The sequence below is a fragment of the Corvus brachyrhynchos genome, unplaced genomic scaffold, assembly GCF_000691975.1.
Source record: "Corvus brachyrhynchos isolate BGI_N302 unplaced genomic scaffold, ASM69197v1 scaffold122, whole genome shotgun sequence".
In the NCBI taxonomy this organism is placed as follows: Eukaryota; Metazoa; Chordata; class Aves; order Passeriformes; family Corvidae; genus Corvus; species Corvus brachyrhynchos.
This window is the reverse complement of record NW_008236778.1, coordinates 635786-646673: the sequence shown is the minus strand read 5'-3', so window position 1 is coordinate 646673 and position 10888 is coordinate 635786. Positions and strand designations below refer to the sequence as shown.

At 62.6% G+C, this 10888-nt stretch overlaps 2 protein-coding genes across 2 annotated transcripts in view; one reads left to right on the top strand and one right to left on the bottom strand.

The window, feature by feature from the left end:
• Nucleotides 1-2107, bottom strand: part of BCAN (brevican) — a 15862-nt gene extending 13755 nt beyond the window's left edge. The window contains exon 1 of the mRNA XM_017727858.1: nt 1987-2107. The gene's annotated coding sequence lies outside the window, so the exon portion shown is untranslated. The remainder of the gene's footprint in view (nt 1-1986) is intronic.
• Nucleotides 2108-5929: 3822 nt separating this feature from the next.
• Nucleotides 5930-10888, top strand: part of NES (nestin) — a 7723-nt gene continuing 2764 nt past the window's right edge. The window contains exons 1-4 of the mRNA XM_017727856.1: nt 5930-6895; nt 7805-7929; nt 8474-8547; nt 9136-10878. Coding sequence (XP_017583345.1) covers nt 6083-6895; nt 7805-7929; nt 8474-8547; nt 9136-10878 — 2755 coding nt within the window. The 5' untranslated portion in view covers nt 5930-6082. The remainder of the gene's footprint in view (nt 6896-7804; nt 7930-8473; nt 8548-9135; nt 10879-10888) is intronic.

Here is a 10888-nt window from a genome sequence, read left to right as displayed (position 1 = left end):
AAGGGGCTCCTTGTTGCACGGGGGTCCGGGAGAGCACAGGAAGAGGAGGGAGATTCAGTCCCGCACAGAGGGGTGGGGGTGGGAGCAGACCCCGCAGGAGCCGCCAGGGACACACGAGTACGTGTACCCCTGGGTAAGTGTGTCACACGCACACGTGAAGGTTTGCACACCCATCCCCGCCTCCCCCGGCTCTGGGGCTCAGGTGGGGAAACTGAGGCACGAGGTGGGACGGTAGTGAGACGTGGAGCATGGGGGTCCCAGATTCCGGCAGGGGTGGAACCCAGCCCCGCTGCCGCTCACCAGCAAATCCGCATCTCCCCGCTCCCAGCACAAAACCTCCCCATCTCCCAGTTTCCCCAGTATAAAAACACTCCCTGAAAAGCAGCCCTAAAATATCCTGCTCACCCTCTCCCTGCCATGCCTGAGCCCAGAAGTTGGAAAAGGCTCCAGGCTGGGGCAGAGGGAGGTTTCTCCCACCCGCCGGGCGGCCAAAAGGAAGAGCAACAGGTTCTGGGTTGGGCCGAGATAGGAGAAGTCGGCGTGACAGGAGCAGCGGCCCCTGGCAGAGCTGCTCAAGGGCAGCCCCTGCATCCTGGGGACGAAATGCTCCGGCTGCGGGAGGGGAAGGGGACTGCAGTAAAATTCCCTCTCCCCGGGACACCCCACGGTGGATCTGGGGTTCACACCGGGGCTGCTTGATTGGAAAAAGCCATGAAAATCCTGAAAATTTTCCCCCTGGTCCCTCCTGCCGCCCCCACTGGGAAACCAGCAGAGGGTGGGGACAGAGCTGAGAGAGCCGAGGGAGGACAGGGAGACCCGGCGGTGCCCTACAGCCATCCCAAACCTTGGGCTCGGCCCCAGCCCCCCGGGACCCGGCAGATTTGCCCCTGAACCCAGCCCACCCCCACGGGGAGCAGCGACACGGCCGGGCAGGAGTGGGGCGAGCCGGATCCCTGTCCGGCTCCGTGCCTCAGTTTCCCTTTCCATTGCTACCCTGACTGCAGCCTCCTTGGGACAAGGACCCGGCCAGAGACTCTGCAGGACACACGGGGAGGACTCACGGAACACACCAGACCCATCCTGGATCCCTGACCCCTGTCCCAAAACGAGGGTCCTGTGGGAGCAGCTGCTGGAGCAGCCCGGGAAGTGCCCCTTCTGCCCAACAGCTTCGAGCCGCGCTGCCGGAGGGGCTGCGGGACGGGCTGGGCTCCAGGCTACCGCAGCCGGGCAGCACCGAAGTCCTTTCTCCTTCCAACTTCGCAAGAGCCCCCCCAGCCCCCGCTCTGCCTCCGGCGCTGCGGAGCCGCTACAAGCTGCTCCCTTTGAAAAAAAAACTTGCAGCGCGATGCTGCGCTCGGGAGGGTCGGTGACAAGGACAAACCTCCCCGAAGCGGCACCGAGGGGTCCCGCAGCCCCGAGCATCCCCCGCTGCAGGGCAGGAGGACGCCCTGTGCCCCCCGCGCCTGCATCCCGCGGGGAAAAGCACCGGGAGACCTCTCGGCATCCCCACGCCGGCTCAGGTCTCGTCTCACTTTCTGCCCGTGCGGAGGTGAAACGCGATATTGGAATGAATTGATTTGTTTGTTTGTTTTCTTTTGTTTTGATTTTAAAGCAGAACAGTGCTGGATATACTTTGCTGGTTTATTTAGTAAATAACTTTGGTTTTATGAACGAGAGTGATATTCAAATTGACATTCTAAAGGATGTTCAGTAGCAGGACTGCTGTGTTTGACATCCACTTTTACCTCTAAATGTTAGAGCATAACTGGCTGATAGGAAATCTTATCTTGGGAATCATTGCTGACTGAAATGTCTAACACACAGCTCTTTCTTTTCTTTTTTCTTTTTTTTTCTTTTTTTTTTCTTTTTTCCATTTTAACCCACTGGATTGATTTTTTTTTTTTTTTTTTTCCCTTCCCTTTTTCCCTCCTCCTTTTATATTTTTTCCTTCCCCTAATTAAGAAGGGAAAAAAAAAGAGATATTACCGTGTTGGCAGGCGCCTCGTCCCTCCCCGTCCCTCCCTCCTGGCAGCTGGCAAACCCCGCACGAGAGGAGGATGCTCAGCCCGGGCACGGTCTTAACCCAATGCAGCAGAAGTGGGGGAGCAGCTGGCGCTGGCTGCCCCGGACCCCGCCAGAGGATGGGGGGGTCTCCCCACCACAGCCCCCGCCATGGCATGGGAATGCCCTTGGAATGGTTATTCCTTGTATTTGGCAGCTTCAGCTGGACGGGGAGGGGGCCACGGGCGGGGGTCCCGGTAGCCAGCAGAGGCTTTGTGATGCAAAAGCCCTTTTGCTGCGAGGCTGAGGTGGGTGGAGGCACCGTCCGAGGGCTGAAGGAACCCAGGGGCTTTGCCGGCCCCGAGAGGGTGGGGGGAGCAGCCAGAGCCGAGCTCCCAGCACAACATTCACAGCCAAGTTTGGTCCGGCAGAGAGATGCCGTGCCTCAGTTTACCCACCTGCATCTGCGTCAGGGCCAGGATAATTTATGCATCTTTAGGCTGGAATGATGGTTCCTGGAGGAACGTGTGGGACCTGGGCACCCAGTGAGGTCTGGGGGGCAGCTGGGACCCCTCACTTGCAGACTCAAGCCCCTTGGCAGAAGGGCAGCACCCAAGAGCTGGCATCAGGGATTTTTTTAACCAGATCTCGCTCAAACTTTCCCTGGCACGGAGCATTCCCTGCCCGGGGGGGCGGCGCGGAGCCTGCCAGGGAATTGCTCGGGTGAGTTTGCAGAAAGCCGCAGCTCCTGAGCAGAATTAATCATTTGTCGCCCTGGGAAATAATTGCAGGCGGCAGAGTCGGTCTCGTTAGCGGAGCGGTTCGGGGGGGGCTGAGTGTCCAGCGGGTGATGCTCGGCCGGGGGGACACTCGCACCGCAGCGCTCTGCCCGCCGGGCACGGCGCCGGGACGGGCACCGGGACGGGCAGGAGAGAAACCCCAGGGCTGGCCCAGCCTCTGCCCCCCTAAACCCAACCCATGAGGTCACATCCTGCACCCGGATGGGAAATCCATGCAAAAAAATGCACTCTGTGGGAAAGGGCTCGCGGCTGGGGGAACCGCGAAGTGCCTGCTCAGCAAGGAGCGTCCCCCATCCTAATTGGGAACAAATGTTCCGGCAAGCCTGGGGTTTCCTTGCTGGCTCAGAGGGAACTTTCCAGGGCTGCTGCTCTGCCAGCTCCTTCCCAAGGCAGCTCCTGGTCCTTCCTGGCTGTTGGCATCAATGGGGCAAAGTCCTTGGGACATCCAGCTCCTGGAAGGGGCAGGAGGGAAGGGAGAGAAGCGAGGCAGGAGCAGGGCACAACCTTTGTTGGACACCAGAGAGTCCCCATCCCTGCCTACAGTTCCAGAGATGCTGGGGCTCAGCCCTCACCATTAGCTCAGCCCCAGCAGCCAAGGGCACAGAAAGGTCCCCACAGGGACCCTCAACCACCACAACTCCCCGGCCCCAGCTGAGTTCCAGCTGGAAGGGCCCCAGTGCCCAGCTGTGTTTCCTCCTCCTCCTCCTCCTCCAGCCCTGCTCAAAGTCACGTACCAGCATCTGCCATGCACCCCGTGCCAAGCACATGCCAGCTCCCACCCTGGGGCTGCAGGGCTGGGACACCCTCAAACTGCCACCCCCACAAACCTCTGCCACTGCTGAGTGGCCACAGACATCCCATTCCCAGGGGGTCCTGACCCTGAGAGCCCCTCAGGGGTGCCACCCCACAGAGTCCTGACCCCAAGTACCTCTCAGGGGCACAGATATCCCATTCCCAGGGGGTCCTGACCCCAAGCATTCCCCAGAGGTCTGGACATCTCCCTCCTGAGAAGCTTCTAACCCTGAGCGTCACCCAGTGACACAGACATCCCCATCCTAGGGCATCCCGGACTCAAGCATTCCCCAGGGACACGGACATGCACCTCCTGAGAGACTCCTGACCATGAACATCCCTCAGGGAGAAGGACACCTCCCTTCTGAGAGTCTCCTGACCGCAGCCATCCCCCAGGAACACAGACATCCCCATCCCAAGTCGCTCACAACCCCGAGCACACCGCGGGAGGAAGGGATACACAGCCATCTGCACTCCAGGGTGCCCCCAGCTCTGCCCCCTGGCTCCCCCACACAGGGAAGCACTGGGACCCCTCAACACCCCTGGGGACCCTGAGTCCTCCCTGGGCTGCAGGATTGGGACCATCCCACAGAGCCCTCCTGTTGGCTGAGAGAGAGGGGACCCAGCACAGTGGGGAGCCCCAAAACAAGGGCAGGAGGAGGAAGAGGAGGACAAGGCCAGGGAGGGAGGAAATGCTCATTCCCAGGGCACCTCCCAGTGTACCCGTGAGCACTGGGGGTCTTCTTGCAGCCAACACCAGTATTGGGGGCACCTGAACATCCCAGGGACACCCAAGAGGAGGTGGAAAGGAGGAAAGTGGGAGCAGCCAGGCAGCAGGGGAGGCCAGCTCTGGAGCTGATGTGCTGTGGAAATGAGGAGGAGGATAAAGACATGCAGCAGGGCTTCATCACCCCCCTGTCCGGAGCTCTGGGGACCCCAGATCAATTATCTGACCGCAGCGCTCCCTGTGCTCCTTAATGGCATTTCAGTCTTGGCTGTGAGAGACAAACCAGAGCCGGCCAAGGAGCCAGACAGGATGTCTGGCCGGAGATGAGCCGGAAAGATGATGCCTTTGGGGACCCCCGAGCCGGGTCATCCCCCTCGCCCACCCCACCATCCAGGCACCAGGGGAAAACCCCGTCCCTCCGAGGGGGTGCTGGGACCCCCGCTGTTGCTGTTCCCCCATGTGGGGGGCGTGAGACCCCCCCAGCTCCCGAACGGTGCGAGGCTGGAAGGAGCTCGGGGACGGCTCTGGGTGGCCTTTGCCAGCAGAGGGGACTGTTGCTCGTCTTTCCAGAAGCGCTCGCCTAGAGCCGGTCCCGTGGGACAGCTCGGGAGGAGACATTCTTGTCCTCCGTGCCCTGGTGAGGACATAGCAGGGACCCTCCCGTGGGAAAAAGCCCCGTCTGCTGGGAGGGGGAGGACCGGGAGAAAGCGCTGGCAACAAGTCTCTCCCCGAGTGACATTTTCCTGCCCCTTTTGTTCACAGAAACCTCCCGAGTTTGAATTTTTGAATCTCCGCCCCTTGCCAGCGCACTGCCCTTCCCCCAAAATAAGTCAGCTGGGGTAAATAAAAAGAGAAAATCAAAAATCCTAATCCCCAAATGCTCCCCGGGAAGCGATTCCTATCTCGACCGTGACTGCCTGACGGCAGTCAGGAAACCAAACGCGGAGCCGACGCTTGCCAAGTTTCGGAGGCTGCCGGAGGAGCAGCTCCCGTTGGGCTCCCGGCTCTGCTCAGCACATCCCGCCGCGGACATCTGGAAAGAAGGAAGACTGCAGCTGGACACAGCTGGATGCAGCGCCCCAGGGAGGCATCGGCTGGGGTGACGCGCTGCGCTCCCCGAGGCAGCTCTCCCTCTGCAAAGGGATTTCCGTGTGGGTGGATCCAGCGCACCGGACCTGCCGTGGCTTGTGCTGAGCCCCAGACAGTCCCGGGCACCAAGAGGCACCGACGTCCTCGGTGCAGCCATCACCTCCCCGGGACTGTGAGACCCTCGCTGGGCTCCTTTGGGGCTCCCTTGCCCCGAGGTTTTGGAGCAGCACGGAGCTGACAGGCCACCTCGGAGGAGTGCTGCAGCCAAGCCCTCAGGATGGGCATCTGCCAACTGCCCTTGGACATCTCCCAAGCTCCACGCCGAGCCCCACGGGAGCCCTCCAGCTCCCTGGCGTGGCCCTCAGGCTTTAGGGAGGGCATTCCCAGCCAAGCCACACCGGGAGAGGATCCAAGCCCTCAAGCCGCACTTCCAAAGTGGGAAGGAGCACCTTGCTCTTCCCCAGGGCTGGGAAATCAGAGCTCAGCGTCGAGCCCACGTGGGCTGGAGTCGGCCCGGCTGGTCAAGAATAGCTGCGCTCCCCTCTGCTCGCAGCCACTCGCTTCCCTCCCTGCCTTCCCACTCTGACTCGGCGTTCTCCCCGGCATCCTCCTCCCCCGGCGTCTTCCTCTGGCAGTGCCGGCTCCAGAGCCCCGGCATCCTCCGGCAGCGCCGATGCTGAGCACGGAAAGTTTCGCAGGGGCGAGAGCCCTGGGAGAGGAGTCTCTGCAGATGTGGGACCTCAACAAGCGGCTGGAGGCGTACCTGGCCCGCGTGAAGTTCCTGGAGGAGGAGAACGAGGTGCTGCGAGCTGAAATCCAGAGCACCAAGAGCAGCCCGGCCGGGGACTCGTGGCGGGTGAAGTACGAGGAGGAGCTGCGAGCCCTGCGGGATGCACTGGATCACGCCTTCAGGGAGAAGTGCACGGCCGAGCTGGCCAGGGACAATCTGTACGAGGAGGTCCAGCAGGTGAAAAGCAGGTGCCAGAAGGAGCAGGCAGCCCGAGAAGAAGCTAAGAAGCAGCTGTCCTTGAGCAGGAAGGAGCTGGAGGAGGAGAGGAGAGCACAGATCTGGCTGAAGGAGAGAGCCGTGCAGCTGGAGAAGGAGGTGGAAGCCTTGCTGGAGGTGCACGAGGAGGAGAAAGCGGGGCTGGACCAGGAGATTGCGAGTTTCTCCCACAGCCTGGAGAGCTTCCGCTGTGCACCGGTGGCTTTCCAGCCAGTGGAGGTCGAGGACTACTCCAAGAGGCTCTCGGAGATCTGGAAAGGGGCGGTGGAGACCTACAAGACAGAGGTGTCGCAGCTGGAGGGTTCCCTCTGCCAGGCCAAGGAGAACCTGTGGAAGGCAGTGGAGGACAACCAGCAGAGCCAGCTGCAGCTGCAGCACCTGGAGAAGGACCTGGCGGGTCTCAAAGCACGGAAGGAGATGCTGGAGGAGAGCCTGGCCCAGCAGTGGCAGGAGCAGCGCGGGGAGGCAGAAAAGTTCCAGGCGAGTGAAGGCAGCGGGAAGGTGCTGGGTCCCTGGGGAGGGGGAGAGCAGGGGGCTGTGGGTGCCTGGGTGGGCACTCAGGGCACATCCCTGAGCAAAGGGATGAGAGAGATGGATGGGAGGAGGGAAGACAGAGGGAACAAACCCCAGGGAAGGGATGGACGGCGGCCCTGGATGAGCTACGGATGAAGCTGAGGAGAGCGGGAGGAAGAGTAAAGCGGCTTGGGGACATCCCTGTCCCCCGTACAACAGAGACCCGGGGCCACCCCACTGCAGGGGAGCAGCACCCAGACACCGGGTCCTCCCCCAGCACCCTGCCCGGTTGCTCCATGTCCTGCTGGGCTCCAGAGTCAGGATCCCGGGATAACGACAGCCGCTGCTCCCGGTGCGGGGTGCAGGCAGCAGCGGGGTGCGGGCAGGATAAACTCCGGCCGACTTCACTGCAGCTGCGATTCAACAGCTGCAAAAGTGATTCAGCAGAGGGAGGTGGAGGCGGGGTGGGCTGGAAATACCGGGAACGGCGCGAACACTCCCGGGGAAGGGTCCCTCTTTGTTCCAGGTCCTGGGACCAGCCATGGGTGTCCTGGGACCAGCCATGGGTGTCCTGGGGCAGAGGGTGCCGCGGCCTCGACTGCTCGCCTGAAAGTTGTTTCTTTCCCACGCCGGCGTCCCGCAGCCCTGAATCACCCCAGCCTTTCCTCCCTCCTCCAGCAGCCGTTTCCCCATCGCCTTTCAGCCCTGCTCGTCTCCTTGCCCCACCCTCAGCCCCCCGTGCTAAAATCGAGCGCCCAGGACTCCTGTCCCTGCAGCGTCCTGAGGGGATGAGCCGAGCCACCTGTCCAGGTCCGCAGGGACCGGCAGGGCTCAGGCGGGGCTGGGGTGCCCCTGACCCCCCTGTGCTACCCGCAGCTGGCGATGGAGGCCCTGGAGCAGGAGCAGCAGAGCCTGCGGGCGCAGATCGCCCGGGTGCTGGAGGACAGGCAGCAGCTCATGCACCTCAAGATGTCCCTCAGCCTGGAAGTGGCGACCTACAGGTGAGGTTCCCGATGGGAACGGGACTGGGAGTGGCCGCTTCCCCGGCATGCGGTGGGCAGGGAGCTGGGGCCGAGCTTGGCACCGCGGCAGGAACAGGAGGGTCTTGGCACGAGAGGGGTCTCGGGCACAAGGGGGTCTCGGGCACACGGGAGGTCTCGGTAGGGGTAGCCCTGTGGCCCTTCCGCAGCCCTTCCAGATGGCCCCACACAAAGGCCGCCTGCCAGGGACTGGGGGGACAATTAGCATGAGAATAGGGGCTGTCCCAGCCCAGGCGAGGGGCCTCCCCGGCACAGCATGATGTCACCCTGCACGGACACTAATCCCGGGCACGGGGGGATGGGAGGGGAGACAGGAGCAAGGGGGGCTTCTTCGGTCCCCCCGTTCCGTGACAGAGCAGCACGACCATCCGTAGCCACTCCGTGCCTCGGTTTACCTGTCCTGACGCTGCCGCAGCCCAGCGGGGCGAGCTGGGGCGCACAGGGAGCGCCCAGCTCCCCGCAGCACCCACCCTGCGGCACCCACCGTGCTCCTCTCCTCCTCCAGGACGCTGCTGGAAGCGGAGAGCACCCGCCTGCAGATGCCAGCCGGGGAATTCAGGTTGGCCAATGGTGTGCGAGGTAAGGGACCCCCGGCGCCAGCCCGGCATCGCCACCGCGTCACCCCGGGAGGGCTCGGGGAGTGAGGCTGGATTTAGACACATTTTCCTGCATTTTCCTGGCAGCGGTTGCCCGGCCGCGATAGGAAGGTGCGAACAGCGCCCGGGGGCTCTTGGCACGGGGCTCACAGCCCAGATAAAGCTTATCTGCTCCTTCGCCTCTTTTTTTAATTCCCTGCCATGCACGGGGAGGGCAGGAACGGATCTGCCCAGCAGGACGGCGGGCTGTGGTAACAGGCTGAGTATTTCCTTTTTCCTCAAAACAAAAAAACCCAAAAAAACAAGGAAAGCTTGTCACCTGCACACTTTCCCCAGCAGCAGGACCTGACTGTGGCTGCAGCTGGCCAGAGCATTGTCCTGGCCTGATGCTGAATCCCCTGGGACTGCCAGCATCCGCTGCACTCAAGAGGGAGGAATTTCCCACTTTCCAAGAAGGAGCCGTTTAAAAATAGGACAGGGGGCAGCGAGAGGCAGCCAGGCGGCAGGGGAGGGCTGGGAGAGCCCTGGAGCGGCTTCTTGCCCGCTCACGGCTCCACCTCACTCTTTGCAGATCTCAAACTGGAGGTGAGCAGCAGCAGCAGCAAACTGGTACCAGCGAGCCCTGAGACCAGGCGGCTGCTGCCCCGAGACCACTGCGCCAGCCCCTCCATCTTCCCCAGGGCAGAGGGCAGGGGGCAGCTAGCAAAGCCCCAAAGCGACACCCTGGCACCCAAAAGCCAGAGCCCCCGTGCCAGGGAGCTCCAAAAATTCAGCTCGGTCCTCCATGCCACGGCACTGCCAGCTGCCGGCAGGGCTGGGGGGCCGGGAGCCCCTGTCCACCCCACACCCAGCCCCTCGCAGGCAGGCAGAGCTGCCCCTCCTCTCTCCCCGGAGCCCCCCAGTCCCTCGCCACCAGAGCCAGGGAGCTCTGGGGGAGAGGGTCCTGCCTGGCCGGGGGGAGACGGGGCAGTGATGAGCCAAGGGACGGAGTGTCCTCTGTCCAGAGCTATGGGGGACACTCCCGATGCCAGTGAGCAGCCCCTGGGAGCGGCGCCCGCCCGCAGACTGCAGTACCCGGCCCAGCTGGTCAGCGAGGCGCTGGAGGACGCGCTCAAGGCAATGGAAGATGATGCTCAGCCCAAAGAAGAGCCCACGCTCAGCACCGTGGGGGCCCCCCGGGATGCCCATGTCCCCAGCCCCGTTTTCTCCACAGAGGCTTGTGGAGGGGCTGTGTCAGAGGGGCCTGGGGAAGAGCAAGACCCCTCTGAGGGATCTGAGCATGGGGACAGCCCTGAAGCAGAGGAGAGGGTTGGGGAAGTCATGCTCCAGGGGCTGGGTATGGAGAGCAGCATCCTGCAGGACAGAGCCATGTCCCCACCGGGCATGGCCGCTTCCTTGAGTGCCTCAGGGAGCCGGGAAGATTTGGGAGCGTGGGTGGAAGAGGAGGAGGAGGAAGTACCTGCTGTGCTGAGCCCGAGGGATTCAGAAGTGGAGGCCCAGGAAGGGAACAGGGGTCTCCCTGGACAGACAGTGACCAGCTGGGAAAAGCCAGAGCAAGAGGAGGACAGGGCAGAGACCCCAAGCACAGAGCCATCACACCCCTCAGAGGAGGAGGAGGAGGAGAGGGGACTCCACAGCCCCTGCGAGGAGAATGGAGATTTCCAGGAAGAAGGAAAAGATGTGCAAGAAGAGGAGTGTCTGCACAGAGAATCTGCTCATGCTGTCCTTGCAGAAAGCCACCTGGCTTTGCCCACAAAAGGTCACCTGGAAGAGGACTTTGTTGATGCAGAGCAGGAAAGGTCTGAGCAGCAGAAAATGCCCGTGTGTGAGATGGATCTGGCTGCAGAGGAGGAAAGGGGACAGGAGCTGTGCCTAGAGCAGGAGCCCTCAAGTGTCCATGAGGCCATCCCAGCAGAGGAGGCTTCGTTAGGAGCTGAAGAAGATTCTGTGGGAGGGGAGGACACAGGCAGAGTGAAAGATGGCGAGGAAGAAAAGGGAGAGGCCAGCAGGGAGATGCTGGGAGGAGAGGACCATGGGGTAGGACAGGACCCCAGGGCAGGAGAGGACTCCGAGCCAGAAGAGGACCATGGGGCAGGAGAAGGCTCTGAGGCAGGAGAGGACTCCAGGGCAGGAGAGGATCCTGGGGCAGGAGAAGGCTCTGAGGCAGGAGAGGGCTCCGAGACAGGAGAGGACTCCAGGGCAGGAGAGGATCCCGGGGCAGGAGAAGGCTCTGAGGCAGGAGAGGGCTCTGAGACAGGAGAGGATCCCGGGGCAGGAGAGGATCCCGGGGGAGGGAGGGAGCCCCAGGGCGGGGGGGGGGGGGC